This window comes from Leucopleurus acutus (genome assembly GCF_964270905.1).
Source record: "Leucopleurus acutus genome assembly, chromosome: 2".
NCBI classification, from domain to species: domain Eukaryota; kingdom Metazoa; phylum Chordata; class Mammalia; order Artiodactyla; family Delphinidae; genus Leucopleurus; species Leucopleurus acutus.
This window is the reverse complement of record NC_139143.1, coordinates 26,125,700-26,153,339: the sequence shown is the minus strand read 5'-3', so window position 1 is coordinate 26,153,339 and position 27,640 is coordinate 26,125,700. Positions and strand designations below refer to the sequence as shown.

Sequence of the window (27,640 nt, the reverse complement as noted above, 5' to 3'; positions counted from 1 at the left end):
TGTTCTTCCTATGTTTTCCTCTAAGAGTTTGATAGTGTCTGGCCTTACATTTAGGTCTTTAGTCCATTTTGAGTTTATTTTTGTGTATGGTGTTAGGGAGTGTTCTAATTTCATTCTTTTACATGTAGCTGTCCAGTTTTCCCAGCAGCACTTATTGAAGAGGCTGTCTTTTCTCCACTGTATATTATTGCCTCCTTTATCAAAGATAAGGTGACCATATATGCGTGGGTTTATCTCTGGGCTTTCTATCCTGTTCCACTGATCTATATTTCTGTTTTTGTGCCAGTACCATACTGTCTTGATTACTGTAGCTTTGTAGTATGGTCTGATGTCCAGGAGCCTGATTCCTCCAGCTCTGTTTTCTTTCTCAAGATTGCTTTGGCTATTCGGAGTCTTTTGTGTTTACATGCAAATTGTGAAACTTTTTTGTTCTCGTTCTGTGAAAAATGCCAGTGTTACTTTGATAGGGAATGCATTGAACCTGTAGATTGCTTTGGGTAGTATAGTCATTTTCACAATGTTGATTCTTCCAATCCAAGAACATGGTATATCTCTCCATCTGTTTGTGTCCTCTTTAATGTCTTTCATCAGTGTCTTATAATTTTCTGCATATCGGTCTTTTGTCTCCTTAGGTAGATTTATTCCTAGATATTTTGTTGTTGTTGTTGCAATGGAAGATGGGAGTGTTTTCGTAATTTCACTTTCAGATTTATCATCATTAGTGTATAGGAATGCAAGAGATTTCTGTGCATTAATTTTGTATCCTGCTACTTTACCAAATTCATTGATTAGCTCTAGTAGTTTTCTGGTAGCATCTTTAGGATTCTCTATGTATAGTATCATGTCATCTGCAAACAGTGACTGTTTTACTTCTTCTTTTCCGATTTGAATTCCTTTTATTTCTTTTTCTTTTCTGATTGCTGTGGCTAAAACTTCCAAAACTATGTTGCATAAGAGTGGTGAGAGTGGGCAACCTTGTCTTGTTCCTGATCTTAATGGAAATGATTTCAGTTTTTCACCATTGATGATGATATTGGCTGTGGGTTTGTCATATATGGCCTTTATCATGTTGAGGAAACTTCCCTCTATGCCTACTTTCTGGAGGGTTTTTATCATAAATGGGTGTTGAATTCTGTTGAAAGCTTTCTCTGCGTCTATTGAGATAATCATATGGTTTTTCTCCTTCAATTTGTTAATATGGTGTATCTCATTGATTGATTTGCATATATTGAAGAATCCTTTCATTCCTGGAATAAACCCCACTTGATCATGGTGTATGATCCTTTTAATGTGCTGTAGGATTCTGTTTGCTAGTATTTTGTTGAGGATTTTTGCATCTATGTTCATCAGTGACGTTGGCCTGTAGTTTTCTTTGTTTGTGGCATCTTTGTCTGGTTTTGGTATCAGGGTGATGATGGCCTCATAGAATGAGTTTGGGAATGTTCCTCGCTCTGCTGTATTTTGGAAGAGTTTGAGAATTTGCCTGTGAAGCCATCTGGTCCTGGGCTTTTGTTTGTTGGAAGATTTTTAATCACAGTTTCAATTTCAGTGCTTGTGATTGGTCTGTTTATATTTTCTATTTCTTCCTGGTTCAGTCTTGGAAGGTTATACTTTCTAAGAATATGTTCATTTCTTCCAGGTTGTCCATTTTATTGGCATAGAGTTGCTTGTAGTAATCTCTTATGATGCTTTGTATTTCTGAAGTGTCCATTGTAACTTCTTTTTCATTTCTAAATTTATTGATATGGGTCCTCTTCCTCTTTTTCTTGATGAGTCTGACTTAAGGTTTATCAAGTCTGTGTATCTTCTCAAAGAAACAGCTTTTAGTTTTATTAATCTTTGCTATTGTTTTCTTTGTTTAGATTTCATTTATTTCTGCTCTGATATTTATGATTTCTTTCCTTCTACTAACTTTGGGTTTTGTTTGTTCTTCTTTCTCTAGTTCCTTTGGGTGTAAGATTAGATTGTTTATTTGAGATTTTTCTTGTTTCTTGAGGTAGGATTGTTTTGCTATAAACTTCTCTCTTAGAACTGCTTTTGCTGTGTCCGATAGGTTTTGGATCTTCGTGTTTTCATTGTCATTTGTCTCTACGTATTTTTTGATTTCCTCTTTGATTTCTTCAGTGATCTCTTGGTTGTTTAGTAACATATTGTTGAGCCTCCGTGGGTTTGTTTTTTTTATGGGTTTTTTCCCCCTGTAATTTATTTCTAATCTCATAGCTTTGTGGGCAGAAAAGATGCTTGATATGATTTCAATATTCTTAAATTTACTGAGGCCTGATTTGTTACCCAAGATGTGAAATGTCCTGGAGCTTGTTCCATGTGCACTTGGGAGGAACGTGTAATCTGCTGTTTTCGGATGGAATGTCCTATAAATACCAATTAAATCTATCTGTTCTATTGTGTCATTTAAACCATGTGTTTCCTTATTAATTTTCTGTCTGGATCATCTGTCCATTGGTGTCAGTGAGGTGTTAAAGTACCCCACTATTATTTTGTTACTGTCAATTTCTTCTTTTATAGCTGTTAGCATTTGCCTTATGTTTTGAGGTGCTCCTATGTTGGGTGCATATATATTTATAATTGTTACATCTTCTTCTTGGATTGATCCCTTGATCATTATGTAGTGTACTTCCTTGTCTCTTGTAACATTCTTTATTTTAAAGTCATTTTATCTGATATGCATATTGCTACTCCAGCTTTTTTTGATTTCCATTTGCATGGAATAACTTTTTCCATCCCCTCACTTTCAGTCTGTTTGTGTGCCTAGGTCTGAAGTGGGTCTCTTGTAGACAGCATATGTATGGGTCTTGTTTTTGTATCCATTCAGCAAGCCTGTGTCTTTTGGCTGGAGCACTTAATCCATTCACACTTAAGGTGATTTTCAATATGTATGTTCCTATTCCCATTTTCTTAATCGTTTTGTGTTTGTTTTCGTAGGTCCTTTTCTTCTCTTGTGTTTCCCACTTAGAGAAGTGCCTTTAGCATTTTTTGTAGAGCTGGTTTGGTGGTGCTGAATTCTCTTAGCTTTTGCTTGTCTGTAAAGCTTTAGGTTTCTCCCCGTCGAATCTGAATGAGATCCTTGCTGGCTGGAGTAATCTTGGTTGTAGGTTCTTCCCTTTCATCACTTTAAATATATGTGCCACTCCCTTCTGGCTTGTAGAATTTCTGCTGAGAAGTCAGCTGTTAACCTTATGGGAGTTCTCTTGTATGTTATATGTCTTTTTTCCCTTGTTGCTTTTAACAATTTTTCTTTGTCTTTAATTTTTGTCAGTTTGATTACTATGTGTCTTGTCATGTTTCTCCTTGGGTTTTTCCTGCCTGGGGCTCTCTGTGCTTCCTGGACTTGGGTGGCTATTTCCTTTCTCATGTTAGGGAAGTTTTCAACTATAATATCTTCAAATATATTCTCGGGTCCTTTCTCTTTCTCTTCTCCTTCTGGGACCCCTATAAAGCAAATGTTGGTGCGCTTAATCTTGTCCCAGAGGTCTGTTAGGCTGCCTTCATTTCTTTTCATTCTTTTTTCTTTATTCTGTTCTGTGGCAGTGAATTCCAACATTCTGTCTTCCAAGTCACTTATCCGTTCTTCTGCCTCAGTTATTCTGCTATTGATTCCTTCTGGTGTATTTTTCATTTCAGTTATTGTATTGTTCATCTCTGTGTGTTTGTTCTTTAATTCTTCTAGGTCTTTGTTAACCATTTCTTGCATCTTCTCGATCTTTGCCTCCATTCTCTTTCCAAGGTCCTGGATCATCTTCACTATCATTATTCTGAATTCTTTTTTTGGAAGGTTGCCTATCTCCACTTCCTTTAGTTGTTTTTCTGGGGTTTTATCTTGTTCCTTCATCTGTTACATAGTCCTCTGCCTTTTCATTTTGTCTGTCTTTCTGTGAATGTGGTTTTTTTTCCACAGGCTGCAGGATTGTAGATCTTCTTGCTTCTGCTGTCTGCCCTCTGGTGGATGAGGCTATCTAAGATACTTGTGCAAGCTTCCTGATGGGAGGGACTGGTGGTGGGTAGAGTTGCATGTTGCTCTGGTGGGCAGAGCTCAGTAAAACTTTAATCTGCTTGTCTCCTGATGGATGGGGCTGAGTTCCCTCCCTCCTCGTTGCTTGGGCTGAGGTGATCCAGCACTGGAGCCTACCTGGGCTCTTTGGTGGGGCTAATGGCAGACTCCTGGAGGGCTCATGTTAAGGAGTACTTCCCAGAACTTCTGCCACCAGTGTCCTTGTCCATATGGTGAGCCACTGCCACCCCTCCCCACCCCGCATCTGCAGGAGACCCTCCAACACTAGCAGGTAGGGCTGATTCAGTGTCCTATGGGGTCACTGCTCCTTCCCCTGGGTCCTGATGCACACATTACTTTGTGTATGTCCTCCAAGAGTGGAGTCTCTGTTTCCCCCAGTCCTGTCAAAGTCCTGCAGTCCAATCCCGCTAGCCTTCAAGGTCTGATTCTCTAGGAATTCCTCTTCCCATTGCCGGACCCCCAGGTTGGGAAGCCTGACGTGGGGCTCAGAACCTTCACTCCCGTGGGTGGACTTCTGTGGTATAAGTGTTCTGCGGTTTGTGCATCACCCACCCAGCGGTTATGGCATTTGATTGTATTGTGATTGCACCCCTCTTACCATCTCATTGTGACTTCTCCTTTGTCTTTGGATGTGGGGTATCTTTTTTGGTGAGTTAGGTACTTCTGGTACCTAAATGGGATTCAAGTATCCTGTCGATGACTGTTCAGCAGTTAGTTGTGATTCTGGTGCTCTCACAAGAGGGAGTTAGTGCACATCCTTCTACTCCACCATCTTGAACCAGTCTCCCACCTGTGCTTTTTTAAAGTGCTGAAATATGTTTTAGCCTGTTGAGCCACAGCAGTACAAGGGAAAAAAATGGCTTTAGGGAGTCCCACAAAACCTGCCAAAGCAGCCGTAAATATATTCAGTGTGAAGTCTGTTTGGTGTACAGTTTACATGCTCTAGGTTGGGCTTGACCTAAAGAGTTTGTATTAGCCCTCTTGCCTTGTCTTCCCAGGGAAGCAGTTGTGGTAGAGAGGAAAATGTATATGACTTCCGCCCAGAGCTGGGTTTGATCCTGTTTCTGCTGCTTATTTCTATGAGATTTTAGGGAAGCCATTTTGCTCCTTTGAACCTATTTCTTCTATGACAATAAAAGGCCTACCTTACAGGGTAGCTGGGAGATTTGGCAAAGAGCAAGGCAGAGGTAAGTCCTCAAGAGAGGCTTGTTAAATTGAAACCACTTGCAAGAGCTAGCACTGAGCAAAAGGGTCAACAGCATTCTCCACCACCACCACCTCCCCAAAACCCCTACACACCCACAGTGTCCCTCAGAGAGGCCAGCAGTCAGAATGCACTTACGTCCGTATATTTTGTAAATTCAGACACACCCCCACCTCCCAGTCAGCATAACTACCACCTCCTACCCACCCCCTAGAAACAGAAGAAGCAAGAGTTTAGAATCTGAGCAGGTTGCTTTAAAAACATTTCCAACCCTGATCTAATTTGTTATTATTATTTATAGAAAAGTCTTCCTCTTCCTTCCTATCGTCTTTTATTTTCCTTTGCACCTGCATCCAGAACCTTCCCAGGAAAGATTCCATTTCCCAATACTTCCATCTCTCATTTCTAAGTCTCAAATTAAAACCTTACGGTAGAATTGAGCTCCGACTGGGTGAAAGGCACCATCAGTGATACTGAGGATGTGAAGATAAACGAGATGCAGGCTCTACTTCAAGGCACTCATAGTCTTACAAATTTGAAAATGAGTTTTTTGCCTAGAACATAACTGCCATTTGTAACTGCCAGATCTTTGTATCAGCCCCTGGGCTCGGCCACCTAAGTCTCTCTCTTAGCTGCCACCATCATGTCCTACCCAGACACCTCTACCCTACACTCAGTCTTCTGGGGGAAATTCACCATAGTCTCATCTACTCCCTTTTTACAGATGAATGTTTTTTTTTTTTTTATCATGCATGAGAGTTTATTAAATCAGTTCATTCTAAGTAGAGTTCACTAGAGCTTTCTCTAATGTTGCCCGAGGGCCCATTGCCATCTGGTCTGTGTTATAGGTAGATAGTATTATAATGAGATCTTCTGGTACCTAAATGGGATTCAAGTTGGATCTGGGTTATATCATCATCCTCACTTTGAGGGCGTCAAAGCTGGACAAACTGGCTGGAAGGTTGCCGGTTTTCACCTACCCAACAAAGCAAAATTTGCATTTCCTCTGCCCCACCCAGTGAGTGTTACATGTTTTTGGTGACTGGTTTATTCTGAAACACTTCCATCAAATTCAAGCATTGTTCTGGACGAACTGTGATCCGGAAGCAGAGGATCCTTCCCTGGTGAAATTACCCTAAGTCTTCAGATTTTAATAACTGTTTTCCACATGAAATAAATATTGACCATTCTACCCAACCATACATGCTTTTTGATTCTAGAAATTGTTCAATGAAAGTGTTAAACATCATCCTCAGATATACTCACACTCATCCACACTCATGCCCGTAGAGTCACACACATTGCAGAGCCAGGACCGTGTTCTCCAGGAGGAAAAATGGTCTCAGAACGATTCCTGACTTCCTTTCATGTTGATTTCTTTATGAGCATAATTTTAATAAGATCCCAAATAATTGCTTGTTTGAGGGAAGAGGGAAATAAAAGAACTTATAGGAAGAGTTGGTCTGGATTTTGTTGTGGGAAGCTTATGCTTCCGTGACAGTAATAAAAACCTGGGCGGGGCGGGGGGGACTTCCCTGGTGGCGCAGTGGTTAAGAATCCACCCACCAATGCAGGGGACACGGGTTCGATCCCTGGTCCGGGAAGATCCCACATGCTGCGGAACAACTAAGCCCATGTGCCACAACTACTGAGCCTGCGCTCTAGAGCCCGCGAGCCAGAACTACTGAACCTGTGTGCCTAGACCACATGCTCTGCAACAAGAGAAGCCACCACAGTGAGAAGCACGCACACCACAACGAAGAGTAGCCCCACTCACTGCAACTAGAGAAAGCCCGCGTGCAGCAACAAAGACCCAATGCAGCCATAAATAAATAAATAAAATAAATTTATATTAAAAAAAAGCTATAGGGTAAAAAAGCTACAGAACAAATAAGTATAAATGCAAGATTTGGGCTACTTTTAGTAGAAAGCTCCTTAACCTATTGATCCTTCCCTAGGTTAGCACTTATCTTATTTCACTTTAGAACTTTTCCTCAAGGAGAAATATGGAATAGAATCAGAAGCCAGTTTTATTTTGACAGCACAGAAACATTCTTTCTTTAGCTCCCAGAGTATCTAAAACTAATAAGACTGTCATTTGCCTTGGATTTAACATTCACATCAGTCGTGTTTTTGATCCACAATGGAGTTTGAAGGAAATATTCCATGAGGATGAAGCCAACATACCTCCTGAGCAGTGGTTCTCCAAGTGTGAGGCCCAGACCAGCAGCAGCAGCAGGAACTTGCTGGAAATGCCGATTCTCAGTCCCACCCCAGACTTCCTCCTGAATCAGAAACTCTGTGGGGGGTGGAGGTGTGGCCAGAAATCTGTGTTTCAACAAGTAGTTTAAGTTTGAGTAGTTTCCTGTTTTTTTTGTTTTTTTTGAGTATCCTCTTTATTTATTTATTTTAAAAAATCAATTTCGTTTCGTTTTTTATTTTTTTTATTTGGTTGTGCCAGGTCTTAGTTGTGGCAGGTGGGCTCCTTAGTTGCTGCTCGCCTGCTCCTTAGTTGTGGCATGTGAACTCTTAGTTGCGGCACACATGTGGGATCTAGTTCTCTGACCAGGGATCGAACCCGGGCCCCCTGCATTGGGAGCTCGTAGTCTTAACCACTGTGGCACCAGGGAAGTCTCTAGCTTGCTGTTTGTAAGTAAGAAAACATGAGCTTCACCTTGCATGCTTATATGAAATCAATTCCCAGGAACGTGGTTACTGAAAACAAAAATGTGCCAAGGGAGACCATAGCTGGTAGCCAATTGCCTCATACAAGTTTTTAAAGAAAAGAATCTGTGTTGTGTCCCTTGTGTGATTGATAGAAACCCAGTCACTGACTGGGAGCATGAATCAGCTGCAGGACAGAGCAATGTCCAATAGGTGAGCTAATACGTGATCCCAAGGGTGGAGGAGCGAAGGCTGCGGATTCTCCTCTACTAGGGAGAAAAGAGATGTTCTTTTCTGTCAGGTTGTTCCCTAACAACCACCGACACAGTCTGTTCCGTGGTAGAACAGAGCAGTCTACGTCCTGTGGCTTTATGTGCAACTACCGTACAGCAAGCGCTCTCTTCTTGAGAGTTCTGAAGCAGATCTGTCTGGCTCTTTCCCTGAATGCAAATGTTTTGGCATACTTTGCTTTCCTAGGTAAGGAGGGTGCCTTCCTCATTGGCATTTTAATAAATATTTATTTGTTGGTTGACTGGTTCATTATTCTCCTTGTCAGGTAACGTGGCTGCTTCTAGCACCAAGTTCACACGCATACAGCAGACTCCTGACTCTGCACAGAGTTGCCATTTACACAAGCCTCGCAGTAGACTCATTGAACAAGTGGTCAGCACGTCTAAAATGCTACGCTATTGAAGTGCTAGTTGCATAAACGCTCTCTTCCTTAACTTCTGTAACACCCCACAGTGGAAGAAAGTTGGTGGTGGTGTTAACACTGGTTTACAGATGGAGAAATCGGGACTACAGAGCTGTTGTTCTATTGCAGAGGGATGGGAACCTCCCAGTTACTTTCCTTCTCTGTCCTTCAATGGCTCCCCATTATCCCAGTTAAGTACAAAGTTTTTAGTTTGGAAAGGAAGTCTCTCCACAATCTGACATCCACCTATTTTTGCAGTCGAATTTCTTACCCCTCCTCCACCCTGCCCACCCTAAACAGCATCAGAGTGAAATCATAAAACAATAGTCACTGAGCCCTTCCTGTGTGCCAGGCTCTTTGCCAACACATGCATCAGCTCATGTAATCCCCGTAAGAGTTTCCATGAGGTGTAGGCATTATTACCACCTCCACTTTATAGATGAGGAAACCGAGGCACAGAGAAGATGAGACACTTGACTCAAGTCCCCATAGCTACTTGCAGGTTCCAACACACCAGTCAGCCTCTGCCCACATGCTCCCTCTGCCTGGGTGCCCGCACCCTGCCTTAGGTGCCTAGCTGACCTTGACTCCTCTTCCAAGTCTCATGGATCATCTTCAGGAAACCTTTCCTGGCCCTGCTCCCCTACTGGAAATGTCCCCTCCCAACTGGGTCCTCATGGTTTCCCAGGACAAAGCTCTTTTTTACCACCTGGTACACTTTTTATCTCACCTGATACACTAAGCCCTTTGAAGACAACAGCTGGTTTTTAAGCTCTGTAACCACAGAGCCTGGCATGGTACCTGGCTCAGACTGAGACGTGCTCAACAGATGTTGAAGGAATGAATGGATGGAGGCTTTCTGATTCCTGCTCTGGGTGTTTCCCCACTAGACTAGTTGGGGAGTGGCCAGGAGTCTAGGAGAGTCACTGGTCATTGCTTTGTCCAATCCGTGTCCCTTGGGCAAATTTCTTCTAACCTGAGGTTTCTAAGTCCGAACAAGATGAACTGTGTACCATGATCTGTTGAGGGGACAGCAGTTCAGGCTCCTTGGAAATACAAAGAGGGAAGTTTGTGGGTTCACCTAGAAGGCAAGATAAAACAGCCCTATGTAAGCTGGAGCCCAGGAACAAAGTTCTATCATGGTGATACCTCCCAGTAACAGAGCCCTGTGGCGGTGTCCATTCTACAGAGCCATGATCAAGCTCCCCCACGCGTTCTGATCTTTGAAGAAAAGCTGATTCCACACGATGCCAAAGGGCCTGTCGAGGGTATTTGTGGGACCTAAGTGAAGTTCACTTTCATAGTTTGGCAAGCTGTAGCTTCAGACCCTCCATCCCAGAACGTGATAAATGCTTCTGACGTTTGCTTCAGACACAGCACGCTAGGATGGCTTTTCAGTTCTCAAATGCAGGAGTACGCCTGATTGATCAAGTGTCTTTCATTAAAGGTCGCTGAAGCCCCTCAGCCACAGGAGTGATACCCCCCCTCCCCAGGCCCAGGCGTCTGGGCAAGGAGGATTACTGTTGTTGGATTATGGGCATATACCTGAATTTGTTGGGTTTTTTTTTCCAATTCTTAATATAATCACGCTGGAGAAGACTGCAATTAGGTAAACCTCACATTTACTTGGTACTTCTCTCCCCAAACTCCATCTGATTCTTCGTACACACATTTTAAGAAAATACGGAGAAAACATGTTCTCCAAATGATCCTCCATATTAGAATTTACCATTCTGCTTTGAACCTGCGTCCTGCTGCCAGCGAGGGCTTCCCTGCCAAGGTAGAGCCAGTTAAGGGAATTAGAGGGGGTCAGTGGTTTGCCTCTGGCCAGAGGTGGTGGGAGATTTTCATTAGCATTTGCCCCTTTGCCTCCCACTGGGCTTCCGTCACCCTCCTCCTCTTATCAGCATGTCCTTCACCTCCAGGGGCTGCCCAGGTTTGTCAGATCCCATCGAGTTCTTCCAACAAGAAGGCAGCACGAGCTCGGGGCTCTTTGGAGCTAAGCCGAGAGTTCAAGTTGCTTTGGTTCTAAGCCTAAAACCTGAAAATAAAGTAATCTGAAATGGAAATGCCACCTTCTCCCTTTTCTGTTCTACGTAGTTCGGACTTTCTTCACCCTCCCACCTCCGCCTGTGCCTCCCTTGCTCGGCCCTGGCCCGGCTCTGTGCATACTGTGCGTTTCATACGTGTTCAGTGGAATTGGACAGATGCACTTCTGAGTAGGGAGGCCTTTCGGAGCAACCCACAGCGAAAGCGTTGGAGTAATTGTGGCTAGTGTTGCTGTGATTGAACTCTCTTCATCTTTTTTATTGAATGAGAATGAAAGTCTCTAAGACTCATTAAGGGTCCAGGGTTTGGGGACCGAGGTACTGGCGTCACGTCTTCCTCCTTTGTCCTTCTTCCCTCTCCTTTCCCTCTCTTAGTATGAGAAGGTCAAGAGAATGTGGAGCTGGGCATGGCCATCCATTGAGTACATCAGGCTTCAATGAAAGTTACATTTACCCTGAATGCCAGCTAAGACTGTTCCAGATTTCAACCTCTTGGCCCTAAAGATCCCTCAGGTGCTTTTTCTTACCAGGACAAGTCCCTCCTTCTTCTCTTTCCTAGAACTAGGGCTGCAGAGTTGCAGCCTGGAGAAACAGCCCAGTCCTGGAGTGTGCATCATGCCCACGGCTTTTCCAGGAGGGGACTTTTCCAGGAGGGGACTCGGTCCCCTGCATCGACCCCGACCTCCCCTGGGGGCCTGGAGAAGGACGTCTTCTCTCCCAGCACCAAGCATGCAGTCCTGTGGGCCTGGAGAAACCTCAGTGCTGAGCTTGAGGGGGTTCTGTGCTGGCTTACCTGACATCTGTCCCCAGGAAGCACTGAGAACCCGGGCTAATGCTGGCACCCCTAGGTTCTACTCAGGTCTCGTCCATACGGAGTGCTGCCAGGAATAAAATTATCATCCCATGAGAGACGCACATATGTAATGGGACTTGGGAGCAGCATGGACAGTGTTCCTAAGTGACAGTTTTATAAAGAAAATGGACTGAAGTGATGAATGCCAGAAAAATACATAGCTAATTATTAGATGATCACAGCTGTTGCCTTTTTCATTTAGATAACTACACTGTTTATTATGGTGCTTCACTAAATTCCATGGTGGACCTGGTAGCTAGCATTTCTGGATACTCCCCTGACAGGGCGATTTGACTTATTTTCAGAGTTCTGGGTGTTATTTATCTAGGTCAATTCCAGAAGCAGTGGGATAGTGAAATTCCTGGGACCAAGGAGAACCCAGTAATGAGGGACAGAAGACACTAAATCAAGTGTCAGGTTAGCAAGCTGAAGTCTTCATATTTATAATAAACTGGGCTGCAGAAAAGAAAAACAGCTTTCCCTTGGCCCTGTTGGTGGCCAAGCCGAACAGCATCTTTGGTGACAGATGAGCTGGCATCAGCAGATGCAGCGTTTCTTGAATGCTCGTGATTTAACAACAGCTCTATTCGTTAGCTCTCCAGTCGTAACCCATGAGCGAGCTTTACGGTAAATGGGCCCTTTATTAACTTATTAGTGCCCAAATCCACCTGAGTCCACCTGAAAGAACTCTAATTTGAGGAGTGCCCATGGCTGCTTTTCTCAACAATTTCTTCCCTGATCTTTTATCTTTTGAATGGGTATTTCCAAAGATAAAATAACCACAATCACCAGAAACTAACCACAGTAGTTTTCCTACCCAGTATTCAGAAAAACCTCCATTTGTCACTTACCCAGGATTTACCAAAAATCGGGCATCAGAGAGAGTGGGTGGCAGTTGGAAGACGTAAGCTAACTGTATACAGATTGGGCGGCCTCGGGCAAGCCTTGCAGCCTCAGCTCTGTAGTGTATGGTGAGATGATGCTTTCTCTCTCTAGCTCTCTCTTATGGGCACAAACGATTAAGAATCTAGTGACTAGGTCTTCTGCACTCCCAGGTCAAAGGTGGTTAAAGGGAGAGCTGGGAGAGCAGAGATCATCTGCTAGATTCCTGAGAACGCCGGCTCGTACAGCATTGTCATGAATGAGGGCTCAGTGTGATGATAACTTATTTATTGAGGACCTACTTTGTGCCAAATACTCAGCATGATTATTTGCTTAATAATCTTATAAAGCCCTCCAGATAGGGGCTATTATCTCCATTTTATTGTTGAGGAAACTGTTAAAATAATATGTTGCTAGTCACACAGCTTGTAAGAGCCAGGACGTCCTGACTTCGAAGTTCATGATCTTTCTAGATGTGGCTTGAGGGAGATTAAGTCACTTGTCCACAGATGCACATCCGTAAAAGGTACAACCAGAACTCAAACCCAGGCAGTGGGTCTCCAGAGCGTGTGCTCCGAAGCTCCAGGCTGTGCTCCACGTGGTCAGAGGGAGGACACTCAGACAGTGAGCGTTCTTAATATTGGCGAGGGTCAGAATCCCACATCCCACTTGACAGAGAATGCCTGTGGCTTAGGATGTAGCTTTTTTTTTTTTTAATATTTATTTATTCGGCCGTGCCGGGTCTTCGTTGTGGCATGCGGGATCTTTTAGTTGTGGCGTGTGGGCTCTTAGTTGCGGTGTGTGGGATCTAGTTCCCTGACCAGGGATCGAACCCAGGTCCCCTGCATTGGGAGCACAGAGCCTTAACCACTGGGCCACCAGGGAAGTCCCAGGATGTATATTTAAACAGCTTATCCATTTAAAATAAGTATCCTAGCACTGAACTAAGAGATGGGGCCTTTTCTAACAGGCTGCTGTCAGAGTCGCTGTCCTTGCTGACAAACTAGCCCCTGAAATGTGCCCATCTCCTTCCTCGAATCCTGGCCAGATTTTTCCCAACCTGCTAATTGGTGTAAGGGGCCCCGCTCCCGAAGGCTGCCCGGCCATGAGCCTCACGGGAAGGGCTTGTCCCCTGGCTTCGTTCTCCCTACTTCCAGCACTGTGGTCCCCTGATGGCTGCCTGGTGACAGATGCTGGTGATGGAGGGCGTCAGGGAATCTCCCATCCCCACTCCCCAAAGCGCTTCTTCGCGGAGCACCTCTCATTACGGCCCCGTTTCTGGTCTCGCACATGTTCTCCCACACTTAGCTCTATTATGCCACCACTTGTCTCCTTTCCCAGCCTGGCTTTGAATAACGTAAATCTTTCCTCTTGATAGCGTCGCTGCTCATTATTTTCTGTCTGGTACCACATGAGCTTACCCACTGGTACCTCTGAGAAGCCAGCCACCCACAGTGCAGCGACAGTCCCCCCCCCCCCACCATCTCTGGAAAGGTGGCTCAGTGCGGGCCCAGCCCCAGGTGGGAGAGGTTCAAGCCCTGCTGGCTTTGGTGGGAGGACAGCGCTCTTTCTTTGGCTCCGACCCAGAACACACTCTGTAGGAGGAGTGGGTCAGGGGCCACTGCCCTTTCACCTTTGCCAGGCAACTGGCTTTGGACAAGTCACTTGAGTATCCTCTACTGAGTGACTGATTTTATCAACACGGGGCAGATGCTGCCCCCAAACAGGCCCGGAGTGCCCTCAGCCTCCTGAAGTCTGCCCTCTACCCCCCAAACTCAGCACTGGATCCAACGGCTCTGGACCTCCAGGTGAAGATTAGCCTATGGTCTTCGAGTATGTCATGTAGGATTATTACTGTGGTTTTATGCAAAGAAATGCACTCCGATTTTGTTCTGTAACTAACAACTGTGCCTAGAATCTCTGGAGTCCCTCAGTGTGACCCTGTGATTCTGTAACAGTAACTATGTTTCGATGGAATAATGACTTTGTAACGTAATGTTGAAAAGCTCCCTCTGTAAATATAGGGAGCACACACCTGCTTGGTGCTCCCTGGACTTCCCAGTATCGGAGTTATTTGAGACCTCCAAGATTATTACTATTTGGAATTTGATTCCATGGTCTCCTTAAAAACTTCTGGAAGGGCTTCCCTGGTGGCGCAGTGGTTGAGAGTCCGCCTGCCGTTGCAGGGGACGCGGGTTCGTGCCCCGGTCTGGGAAGATCCCACATGCCGCGGAGCGGCTGGGCCCGTGAGCCATGGCCGCTGAGCCTGCTCCGCAACGGGAGAGGCCACAGCAGTGAGAGGCCTGCGTACCACAAAAAAAAGAAAAACAACTTCTGGAAGCTTTCAGGCACATGAAATCATCAAGATCTTCCTTTAGAAAAAGTAATTTCAGATTATTTCTAGAAACTTTACCAGAAAAGTGTTTTAAACTTTCTCCTGTTCTAAAACCCAATTTTAATTTGTTTCTTTACAAAACATCTTTGCCTGTCTCTCGTATCAGGTGAAAGCATGCACATTTGGCAAATTAAAAGGGGGAAAGAAAGTCACATTTGTGGGTTTCAGTGTGCCAGTGGTGGATTAGCAATAGAATCTTACATTGTGTTATAAGGAGGAAACCACTCTTTAAATATTGGCTGGAAAGTCACACCCTTAATCACTTGCAGTGTGTTTTAGAAATTGGCACTATTGTAAAAATCTTTTACAATAGATTTGTCAGAATGTCCTAAGCATAGAAGAATATGGAAGGTTGCTGCATTTCTTGGTAGATCAGAGAAGCCAGTGTGTTGAGAAGAATACATATGGAGAAGTATATACTGTTTAAGGTTCCTGTCTCTTCAGTCATCTTACTTGGAATGGTTGTAGAATTTTCCTGAAGTGCCTAATGTGCCATAAGTAGACAATGTGAGTACATCTGTCACGTGTGATCAAGACAGAAAAGAAAGGAATAAAATAAGGTCAATACCCCATTTAGCGTTTAGAGCCTCAGATCACATTTTACATGGATTACTCCCCTTTACAGAAGATGTAGGTAGACTGTATATTCTTTAATTGGGGGCGGGGGGAGGAAGAAGGAGGATATTTTATTCTTTGTCTCTCGTCACTGTGGATATGTATGTTCATTAAATATTTTTTTTTCCTTTAATTAAAAAAATTAAGCCTTGGAGAAAGGCTTCTAATGCTATTAATTTGATGTAGAAAGTCTACTTTATACTAGTTGGTTTGAAGAATATGAATTCATTCTCTTTTTTCCTCCCTTCCTTTTTTCTTTGAAGAATGATATTTTATACTTGTATGTTGCTCTAGAGTCTGTCTTTATTTCTTTATTTCTTCACACCTGTCCTGCAAGGGAGGTGACACAGCTGGCCCAGTTTAGGGATAAGGAAACCAAGGCCCCTGCCTTAGGTGAACAGCCACACCATGGTGGTGGTGTTTGGATAAGAACCCAGTCTCCTGGCTCCTGGCAGGCAGTGCCCATCACACCTGGAACCTGTAAGAAAGGAGATGTACTTTAGGTACAATGGACCCTTTTGTTATCCCTCCTTTTTTCCCCCTCAAGAGCTGAATCCCATCCAAACATACGTAGAAACCAAGGAAGGCTTCCTGGGCTGCGCTGAGGGCAGCGCGGCACTGCCTCGGCCCTCCCCATCGCTGTCATCAGGCAGGGCTGGACGTCAGCTCCGTCTCTCGCCTGGGCTTCGCTCTCGCTCATCTGAGGCTAAAGCGCCCTTGAGAGACGGGACGGTGGGTGTTTACGTGGCTTACACGCATCACCGGGAGTCGCTGCCACTCTGCCTCAGCGGGAGGGACACAGGACGCCGGCCTGAGTCGTCAGTGCTCCCTGGCTCTGCGGTTTGGCTGTTCTGCCTCGGGAGACGGCTCCTTTGGGTCTAGAGTCCCTTCTGATGGCCTCACCCACCCTGCTTGCCCCACCATGCTTCCTGCTGGCAGATTTGGGTGAACCCGTCTCACATGCCTCTGTGCGCCTTGGAGAACCATTTCCAGATGTGTTTTAGGAACTTAAGAGTAGATGTGGAAGGTAAAGGTAATTCTGATACTGAGGATGGCTGTGTCCTCTCTGTGTCCCACTACCCCACCGTCGTCTGTAGTCTTTCTCTGACTGGTGAGGGACTCTTCGGATGGTCAAATTTGCCCCCAGCCCTCCTGGGCCATATAGTCTGAAGAGAGCCTGCGGCCGGACAGCTTGGGGGTAGAGAGACAGGCAGCGAGGAACCTCCCTGGTCCTCAACCGGGCGCTTGTGCACTGAGCCTCAGGATGGGCGGCGGGGGGGGGGGGGGGGGGGGGCGCGGCGGGGGGAGGGAGTCTGGGTGACCACGTGGGCGGATCTGCCTGTCAGCGGGCTGCGCCGAAGGCTGTGGCAGCCGGCACTGCTCCATGTTGATGGAGAGTCTGTCCAGTTCAGGCGCAAAGCTCTGCGAGTCTCACGTATCCGCTCTCCATCAGTCCTGCCAGGCCATCCAGTAGGAGGCGCTGGAATGATTAATGAGCAGGACAGGAAGACAAGTGCTGCCTGGAGCAACCGCTGTCTGCCCCCATCCACTGAATAATTAGATAACTGAGGCAAAGCGGGCTCTCAACCAGGGAGAGCTTTGGTAGGTGATGTGCTAAGCTAGTCCCAGAGAGTCAGGGCGTCAGGCCCACGCTCCCCGACTTTGGCCCTCTCTAGCTCCTCTGCTGCTGGGCCTAAAATAGTGACAGTCCCCTGGACCCTGAGAGCTGGGGAGAAGGCTATGCACGTTGACAGCTGTGGGTACCCTCTACCCAGGGCAGCAGTCAGAGGGAGGGTTGACGTACATGTTGCCAAAAACCTACCAGTGTTTGCAACAAAAGCACAAACTCCTGGCAAGAAGTTGGGAGACTTTCTTGATCACAAGTGGTATCTCCTAAGCACTTTAATTACAGAGGATTAGCAGGAAGTGCAGTGCTGGGCTCAAGGAATAATGACACAAAGAAACGAAGCAGAGAAACCCAATTTCCTTCCTTTAAGGGGAAAAAAATTATCCATTTATTTAAATGAATTACAAAGGAGAGAATGGAGTGTGGCATTTCCCTCAGCCCGGAATTCAGTGGATTTTTAAAGAGCTGCGTATCTCCTTGGTCAGACCGGAAGCTGGGATCTGCAGCCTATCTGCAGAAATTGAACTGCAGGCTCAGAAGTTCATTAAGATTCAGGAGCCTTCCCCCTGGACAAATGACTCACTGATCCAGCCCCTTCTGTGCTGCTTCTCCTTGCGGGCCCTTGCCTGGCTTAGTTCATATTGTACATTCAGCACCTCTAGTTACCCAGAAATTGCATGCAAAGTTGTGAAATAGAAAAGCAGTGGGCCATGTGACCCCATCAGTTCTGCCTGGGGTTGCATCATCCTTGACTTGTAGTGTTCAGGGGCTGGGCTAGAAGGTTTGCTTACAGAAAGACCAGAGGGGGCCTTCCCTGGTGGTGCAGTGGTTGAGAGTCCGCCTGCCGATACAGGGGACACGGGTTCGTGCCCTGGGAAGATCCCACATGCCACGGAGCGGCTGGGCCCGTGAGCCATGGCCGCTGAGCCTGCGCGTCCGGAGCCTGTGCTCCGCAACGGGAGAGGCCACAGCAGTGAGAGGCCCGTGTACCGCAAAAAAAAAAAAAAAAAAAAAAAGACCAGAGGGCCCAGACACCTACCAAAAGTTGCACTTTGAATACGTGCTCTTAGCACACCTGCTGTGTAAGTGGGGCAAATCTATAGTAATGAATGGAACTGAAATAAGATTGGAGACATTCATGGTGAACAAGAAAATTGCCAGAATGGAATGTAGACAGAAGTGATGGTTATTGTCATACACGCAATGACTGTGTGTGAGACTTGACGGGTTTTACTAACAGGAGTTTTTTTTTTTTTTTTTTTTTTTTGCGGTACGCGGGCCTCTCACTGCTGTGGCCTCTCCCATTGCGGAGCACAGGCTCCGGACACGCAGGCTCAGCAGCCATGACTCACGGGCCCAGCCGCTCCGTGGCACGTGGGATCCTCCCAGACCGGGGCACGAACCTGTGTCCCCTGCATCGGCAGGTGGGCTCTCAACCACTGCGCCACCAGGGAAGCCCCTAACAGGAGCTTTTTAAGGCCCAGCACTTAATACCCAGCTCCATCTGCAGTGATTCCCCCATGGCATGCTGTTCTTGAGTCCAGGGCAAGGAGTTCTAAAACCTTATCATTCACACCGTGATTGGAAGATGCTAGGATATCGTGATTCAGGCTGTGGCAATACAGAGAAGAGGAGGCAGGCGCCTACCCTGTGCTCAGCACTTCACATGTCAATTCATTTCATTCCCACAACAGTCCCATGAGATAGGTGATGTTGTCCCTAATATACAGGTGAGAAAACTGAGGCTCCGAGAAGTCTGACTGTATATAGGAGGCAATACTTGGCATAATGGAAAAAGTATGGGTTTTGGAGTCAGAGGTGGGATCAGAGCCTAGCCTTACCACCCGCAGTTTCTGTAGCATCTGTTTTCTCATCTATAAAATCTGGACGCCTATGCACTGGCCTGTTGGGAGGATTAAATAAGATACCATAGATAACAGCACAGCCTTAGCACACCATAGACCCTCAGGAAAAGGCAGGTACCATTGTATGACCTCAGAGAGAAAACCGAGATTTGCACCTTGAGGGGTCAGCCTCATGCCAACCTTCCACCATGACACCCGCCCCCTCCCCGGCCTCCGGATCCACACCTGAGTACTATTCTTAAGTGATAAGAACAAGCCCAGCTGGGACACAGTGCAAGCCCATCCGATGAGTCCAGTGCCCTAGGAATTCTTTACCTTTCAGCTTTGCCCACTGCAGATGAGTTCCCATGCCTCAGCAGACACGGCTGAGATAAGCAGGAGGGTGACCTCACTCGGTATGCACAGTGTAGATTATTCTCTGAGCATTTCTGTATGTTTGAAATCCTTTATGTAAAATTTGACAATCCCTTTCCCCAAAATTGCATGACTGAGATTTCTTCAGGCCTGAACATTGATTGGATGAAGAGGGCATGACACAGAGAGGAATTTAAAAATAACCCTGAATATAGCATCAGGATTTGCCACATCGTATTACAAAAATCTCCTGTCTCTGTGTCTGTGTGCCCTGCTCCTCTATGTGTTATGGTCTTCTGCATCCCCAGTGCCTAGCTCAGTGCCTGGCTCATCGAGTAGGTGAAGTAGCAATGCAGTAACAAAGAGCTGGTAAGGGAGCGAATGCTGGCCATTTCCCCGGGATTTGAGCCTCTAGAACTGTGTGTGTGACTTCAACTTGACTACTGCTCACTTCAGAACTCTAGGGCAAACAGTCCCTTCCCACAAGTACCCCACTCGGCCCTGGGGTGGGGCTGAGCTGGGCTGAGCCCTAGAAATGTCCATGTTCAATGACTTAGGAGGTGGGTTAAAGGGGCACTGCTGCCTGTTTCCCACAGAGACGCACTTTCATCCCTTGAAACGATCATTTCTCTGCACTCACTTAATGGGATCCCAAATAACATGTTTCAAACAAGTCTTTTATCACTGTTGCCCCTTGGAACACATTTCAAATGCTGGCCATTAAAAACAGGCCGTTTCACAGGCTTCTAATGATGACACTAATAACTGTGGGTTTTTGTCTCTAAGAGTCCTGACGGGCAAGACTCAGGGAGTAAATTACGGAGCTAACTTTTATGTACAGGGTTTATTGATCTGTGAGCTTCAAGGGAACTACACCAGCCCCCCCAAAGCTTGGCAGTCCAGATTACCTTTTCATCTAAGTAATTGGGCCACCTGGGTACAGTTAATTTTCTATTTATATTAACAGGAAGACAAAGAACATGATGTGCCAGTTCTGTAATAAAGTAACAGACGTATCAAAATATTCTACCTGGTAATTATAAATCAATTGAGTTTTCCCATGACCCGCTGAGGGTTATGTTGCTAATTCATTGTGCATTTTATCATAATTTGTCACGAGAAGATTCCATGCTGCCACGTATACTTGTGTCTCCAGAGTACGTAAAGGTGCTCCATCATACAGTATCCAACTGTCTTAATCCCTGTCATTTCCTGCTTTTGTTTCTTAACAGGTGAAAGTCATGCTTCGCATTTGTTCCACGTTGGCTCGCGATACCTCGGAATCCAGCTCTTTCTTAAAGGTGGACCCACGAAAGAAGCAGATCACCTTGTATGACCCCCTGACATGTGGAGGTCTAAATGCCTTCCAAAAGAGAGGGAACCAAGTTCCTCCTAAGATGTTTGCCTTTGATGCGGTTTTTCCACAAGATGCTTCACAGGTGGGTACAACCCCTTCTCAGGCTCAGGCGATATTGATTAGTTTCAAGAAGCTTTAACTATTCACTAGGAGCCATGAGCTGGGAGGGTATCTTCCAGAGCACTCTGAGGGGTCACTTCCACTGTCTACACAACAACTTTCGGAAGCCAATTTGAGTTCCATTGAATAGTTCAGTCCTTTTTGATCGCTGGTGTCACACCTTGGGCAGGATGGTTGTGCCAGGATTTCAACAAAACATACTCTTGGAGAGAAGGAAGAGAGAGCCAATCAGTGGATGGCAAACAGAAGCGGGAAGAGAGCAGGCAGAATTGGAAGTTTCGGGTACAGCTGCATCGAGCTGCTGGCAACTGGCCCATTAAGACCCCACTCCTGCCTGGGCTTCTGGGTGTGAGCATGTAAGAAGGGAAAAGATGTTTCAAGGAGCTGGGTTAGAATTAGCAGGGTTTGGGACTTCCCTGGCGATCCAGTGGTGAAGACTTCGCCTTCCAATTCGATCCCTGGTCAGGGAGCTAAGATCCCACATACCTCTTGGCCAAAAAACCAAAACATAAAACAGAAGCAATATTGTAACAAATTTAATAAAGACTTTAAAATGGTCCACATCAAAAAAAAAATTAGAAAAAAAAAGAATTAGGCAGGGTTCTAGGACTCCATAGAGGGCAAGTCCTACTGAGGACCTGGAGGGCTAGGCAGGGAAACTGAGGCTGACGTGCAGTCCTGTGGCCTGCGTCAGGGGAGCGGAGAGGAAGAAGAGAGGCTGGGGAGAGCTGGTGTGTTGGTTAGCTATTGCTGCATTGGAAACCACCCTAAGCCTAGTGGATTAAAACCATAAGCATTTATTATTGCTCATGAGTCTGGAGGTCAGCTGAGCATTCCTCTGCTCCTAGCTCGGCTCACCTGTGTGTCAGTGACCAGCTCTGGGTTGGGTCGGCAGCTCTACTGATCTTGGCTGGATGCTATCACATGTTTGAGGGTTGGCTAGTTTTAGGCTGGTCCAGAATGGCCTTGGCCAGCTCACCTGGTCTGTCTTCCATGTTGTCTCTTATCAACCAGCAGGCTGTCTCGGGCTTGCTCTCAAGGCAACGAGAGGATCCAAGCTTGCAGGCCTCTTGAGGTCTAGGCTCGGAATTGACACATCATCACTTCTGCTGAATGCGACTGGTCCAAATTCGAGGAGTGGGGAAGAGGCTCTGTCTCTTGATTGGAGGAGCTGCGAAGTCACATTGCAAGGGGCACGCACACAGGGAGGGGTGGAGAATTGCGGCCATTTTTGTTAGTCTGTTATGAGTCTAATTTGGAGGCTTCTTGGGGGACCAGGGTGCCAAGATTCCTTAACCAAGGCCCCTGGAACCAATCCCAGTAGAACAGATGTGTACTAGAAGATTCACTTACACCATCTGGTGCAATTCATCTGCAATGAATTGGTGCAACTGGATCTTCTAGTAGACATCTATAACCCAGGTTATAGGTGTACAGTGGCCTACTTTGCCTGCATTTTGGCATCAGACACCTGCATCTTCCTGATAAATTTCCAGCACTTCCCAAGATTTAAACAAAACAGTGTGCACTCGGGTAACCAATAGCCTAGAGCAGAACCTGAAGACAGGGTGCTGATGGGTACCATTTGCAGCTCTTGCTAATTTCCTCCATGTGGTATCTGAGTATAGGATGTAGCGATGTTCACACAGACACCATAGGCACTTAGCACGTATTATAGGCTCCATTCATTAGCAAGCTAAGCGTGTGGTTTTCCCAAAGAGTTTTACCATGAGAAGCCAAAGTACTCTATGAATAGGTTCTGTAGGTTTTCTCCTCGTTACTTTTTTTGTGTGTTGTACCACCCAGTGGGCTCACTAATCTAACCCTGACATTGGGTCTAATAAACGGCCTACAAGTAATTTAATTAACACAGTTAAAACTTTTCAAAAGCGAATCTCCCTAAGTCGTAAGAATTCCAAAGCAAACCCTAAATTAAGTGTGGACTATTAATGAGTTTTAGATTTATTCCGGAAAAGGGAGCCATTTTTATTGCTAGTCTTTGCTTACATTTCACACTTGGTTCCAGAGCTGATGTGCTCCCTCTTACAGTTGCTATCGCTTCAGAATGCTTGCTTTTGTTACATTTCCAATATAATAAATTACATTTCTATATAAATTTGTAGTTTTCAAGAAGTTTCATATACATTAACCCATTCTACTCTTCCTGGAATGCTGTGGTATTGAAAAGGGAGGTAGTGCTGTTTTCACATTACAGACAAGGAAACTGAGATTCAAAAATTCAGTCTCTCATTCACAGACTCTTTCTTGAGTGGACATCTGTCCTGGAGTCTTCCTATTAACCAATCTGTGTCCTGCTCAGGATGGTGTTGTATCTTTGCCCTCTCGCCATTTTATCCACTAGTTACTAGCAGTGTGTCCTTGGGCAAGTCACTCTACCTCTCTGGGCCTCAGCGTCTTCATCCATAAAATGAAGACAAGTTCAAAACGGGCCTCATTGGGCTGCTGTGATTCACTGTGTGGATACACGTGAGGTGCTTAGAGCAGAGGCAGAGCACAGTGAGCGCTCAACAAATGCTACTGTTTTTACCATGCTGTTGTCATTGTTAATAGTAATATCATGCTGCCGGCGTGTTCAGCCTCAGCCCCTGTGAAGGAGCACCCTCTGAGCCTCCGAAGCAGGAAAGCAGGAAAGCGTATAGAATGGGCCTCTGCTCTCAGGCCCCTGTTGTTGGCCTGTGAGGCAGCAGCAACCACCGTGACCCAAGGCGGTCATGAACTTTGCTTTTACCCGGTCTTTAAGGACATCCTCCTTATAAGCCGCACTCAGTACCCTCTAGTGGCCTCGGCGGTCACCAGCTGCCCATTGCTGGGGCATACCTCTGCTGGTTCTGGCTTTGGGGAGGTGTCTTAGTCCATTTTCACTTACTTAACAAAACAGCACAGACTGGGTAGCTTATAAGCAACAGAAATTTATTTCTTACAGTCCTGGAGGTTGGAAGTCCAAGATCAAGGAGCTAGCAGATTCAGGATCTGGTGAGGGCCCCTTCTTGATTCATAGACAGATGTCTTCTCACTACGTCCATTGTGGAAGGTCCAGGGAGGACTCTGGGGCCTCTTTTATAAGGGCACTAATCCCCTCCATGAGGGCTCCACCCTCATGATTAATCACCTCCCGAAGGCCCCACCTTCAAATACCATCACGTTGGACATTCAGTTTTAACATATGAACTTGGTGGGGGGTATGGGGAACACAAACATTCCATCGTCACCAGGAAGGGTGGGCAGCAGGACTGAGTCCTGCCGGTGGGTAACAGGCTTCCTGCACGCCCAGCCCTGCCTGTGGAGTCCACTTGGGAAGGCTCCTGCTTCTCTAGGCTCAAGGGGAAGACAGCAAAGGGCCTCCAGGGGCCATTGTCAGCTAACAAACACCAGATGGACATGTTGCTGACCGCTCTCTTCTCAGTGGACACTGGGCAAGAATTCTGCAAGGGGAGGCCTGCCCACCCTGTGCCCGTGAGGCTGCTCCCGTTTCTCTCTGTCCTCAGGCCTTTGGACGGGTGATTCAGTAATGTGCGTGGATGTGGTCCACACACAACCATCTTTCTCTTTGCTGACCTTGAATCTAATACACTTTGTTTTATGTATGGCTCAAGGTGGGCTCTCAGCCTCCTGAGCCCCATCTCACTTTATGTCTGAGGAAGGCAGAGTTCATTTGGTGATAACTTCTCCTGGCTCTGCAGAGGCACCTTCAGCAAATTCCATCAAGATTCCACCTCAGTCTCAGGGTTTAGCTCCGGACTCTCATTGCCTAGGCCCTGGGGGTGAGACAGATCCTGTGGTCCCCACCGCAGCCTCATCCTGCCACCCACTTCGTTCAGGAGGAGCCCCCAGCAGAGCTGCTGAGTCCATCACCAGAACAACTGACAGTTGTTAGGAGTGTGGTTTTTCAATTTCGGTTCGGGAGACAACATTGATTTTCGAACACTTAGCTTCATTGTGTTGTTGCAACCTGGAGCTGAATAACCACATTCAGTGCCGAGGCTGCCGTCCTCAGATTCCCACTGGGAGGCACGTTGCTCCGATGCCCACTGAGCCCCGGGTTTGCACGTCCTCTGAATGCTTCCAGATCTGACTCTGGTGCTGAGGGAGAAAGGAAGGTGCAGCACACGGCGAGTGATTCTGTCCTCCTGCTGCTGTGAAAGCCTCAGATGCTAACCAGAGAGATTTCCCAGACCCCCAAGTTGGTTCACAAAATTTATTTTCTTATCATTTGCAGAGTGCTGTATTGGGTGTTAATGGGGAAATACAAAACGTTACCAAGAGACTGGCCTCTGTCTAAGGATGTAATAATCACATTGGAGATGAGACACATAACAGGCTGGAGACCACCCATTGTAACATACTGACCAGTGGTGATTAATAGTGTATACATTGAATGTATCTAGAGAGAAAGAAAGAAAAGGCTGGGTTTTTTGTTTTGTTTTTTGGTGTTTGTTTTTGCGGTACGCGGGCCTGTCACTGTTGTGGCCTCTCCCGTTGCAGAGCCCAGGCTCAGCGGCCATGGCTCACGGGCCCGGCCGCTCTGCAGCACGTGGGATCTTCCCGGACCGGGGCACGAACCCGCGTCCCCTGCATCGGCAGGCGGACTCTCAACCACTGCGCCACCAGGGAAGCCCAAAAGTCTGGTTTTGAAAAGAGAAGGATGTAGATGGAGAAAGAGGAGAGAGTTATCAGGAAGACAAAGCAGACATGCATCACAAACCTCCTGCTTAGATTAGAACCATAATATATCCCAAGGTCACTTTCCTGAAATGACACATCACCCTTTACCCTCTAACAAGCCTAGCCATTTCATAAGCTCTGAGTGTGTGTGTGTGGTGGTGGTGGAGGTGTGTGTGTGTAAAGGAAGGATCTAGTTAGCAGAGGGTGAATGGAATATTTAAATACTTGCCTGGGGAGGAGGCCAGAATGGCGTGAGGTCCATGAAAGCACTCTGCGTTCCCGTTCCAGCCTGTTCGTGCCTGGCCTGCAGAGACAGCAGCTGAAATGTACCACAAATGAGCAGAAGGGTGGTTTGCTTTTAATGTGTGTAATGCTCAGGCTTGCGAGTGAGTGGGAAGTACGAAGGGTTCTGCGCACCTCCAGAACTGCGTTAGAGCCGACCCATCTGGAAATGCCATGGCTCTGGGACCCTGAGTCCCAGGAGAGCAGGTGCAAGTTTCCATTGTTAATGGTCGACTCACAGTTTGTGTCTCCTCTTGTGTCTGCCAGGCGGAAGTGTGTGCTGGAACCGTGGCAGAGGTGATCCAGTCTGTGGTCAACGGGGCAGATGGCTGTGTGTTCTGTTTCGGCCACGCCAAGCTGGGTCAGTGAGAGCTTTACTTTTTCATGCTGCTTGCTGGATTTCCCTATCACTTTATCCATTGTTCTGTATTGTACCCAGAGTCCTCGGATGAAGGGAAAGGTGGTTTCCCGCAGGTGCTGAATTGAATAATCATGAATAACCATTTCTGCTTCTGAAATATAGATGCTCATCCTAAGTGGATTCCCAGTCACCTAGGAAAGCCTTAGAGTCCAAGAAATGCACAAAAGGAGGAGTGGGGCTGTTCCCACTCGGTCCAGGTCAGGGTCACGCCCAGAAAGCCAGCAGGAGAATTACATTTCCTGAGCAGGGGTTGCTGGGGAGGAGATGACTCCCCTTCCCCAGAGTACTTGGGTTCAACGTAATGCCAGAGGGGCAGCCACCAAGCAAAGGCCAGACCACATTAGCACCTGTCTGGGGAGATCAGTCTGCCAGCATCCTTGCTTCCCATCACCCAGCTGTCGGGAATCCACCTGTGCTGAAGCACCTGGGAAAGGCGGCCGCCACACACCTCTGTGAGGGTTTGATGACTGAATCCCCTTGAAGTGCCTTCTTAATCCTGACCTGTGGCCATCTGCTCACCAGGTCTCACTTTACATGCTTGATAAGTTAGTAATATGGCGAGTTCCAAAAAGCGTCCCTGGGCAGGGCTTCCAACAGCAGCTTTGCAATGATGGAGCCGGTTCTAGGCCAGGTCAGAAAGCCCATTTCATCTCACTGCCACTTCGGTCTTCCTGATCTCTGATCAAAGCAGTGATCCAGATTTGAATGGAATTTGCCCGTGCAAAATATACGCAGCATTTAACTTGAAAAAGGATATAAAGTGTAAGTATGTGGAGTGAATCTGTGGGGTGGTGAAAAAAGAACCATATCAGGGATGAAAGACTTCTGCCTTCCCACCATGAGAAAAACAGTACGGAAACTGGATAGCTTGTAACGTTTGAGATCCTCTCCTCAAGGTCAGCTGTGATTTAATCTTGTCGGTAGTCGGGGTTCTCACGTTCTTTATTATAGCTATTCCATCAGTAGTACTTGGAAATGTCAAATGTTTAATATTTCTCTCACCTTTTCCTTTCCTCTCTTCCCATTCCCCACTCCCCATGCCTCTCTTCTGCATCCTTGGCATCTATCTTGAGACTATAGAATGATGCCTGGACACTCAAGCTGCTTTTCTTTCCTTCCTCGCTCTCCCAGGAAAATCCTACACCATGATCGGAAAAGACGATTCCATGCAGAACCTTGGCATCATCCCCTGTGCCATCTCTTGGCTCTTCAAGCTGATAAATGAACGGAAAGAAAAGACCGGAGCCCGTTTCTCAGTGCGGATCTCAGCCGTGGAGGTGTGGGGCAAAGAAGAGAACCTTCGGGACCTGCTGTCGGAGGTGGCCACGGGCAGCCTGCAGGACGGCCAGTCTCCGGGCGTGTACCTGTGCGAGGACCCCATCTGTGGCACACAGGTGATTGCTTCTGGGGCTTGGCTGGCTCCAAGGTGGCTCATCCCTACCTCGGCGGCTGGGGCGGTTCACCTCGTGACTCACTCAACATGCAACCGGGGGAGGCTTGCAAGTGTTTACTTTAAAGTGGACTGGAACTTTATGGCCTGCAGCTGCAG

General features: G+C 46.5%; 1 protein-coding gene across 1 annotated transcript in view; it reads left to right on the top strand.

Annotated features, from left to right (window-relative positions):
- KIF26B (kinesin family member 26B) overlaps nucleotides 1-27,640 on the top strand; it is a gene marked incomplete at both ends in the record, with an annotated part of 493,633 nt that overhangs the window by 378,031 nt on the left and 87,962 nt on the right. The window contains 3 exons of the mRNA XM_082833473.1: nucleotides 20,461-20,667; nucleotides 25,938-26,031; nucleotides 27,223-27,485. Coding sequence (XP_082689599.1) covers nucleotides 20,461-20,667; nucleotides 25,938-26,031; nucleotides 27,223-27,485 — 564 coding nt within the window. The remainder of the gene's footprint in view (nucleotides 1-20,460; nucleotides 20,668-25,937; nucleotides 26,032-27,222; nucleotides 27,486-27,640) is intronic.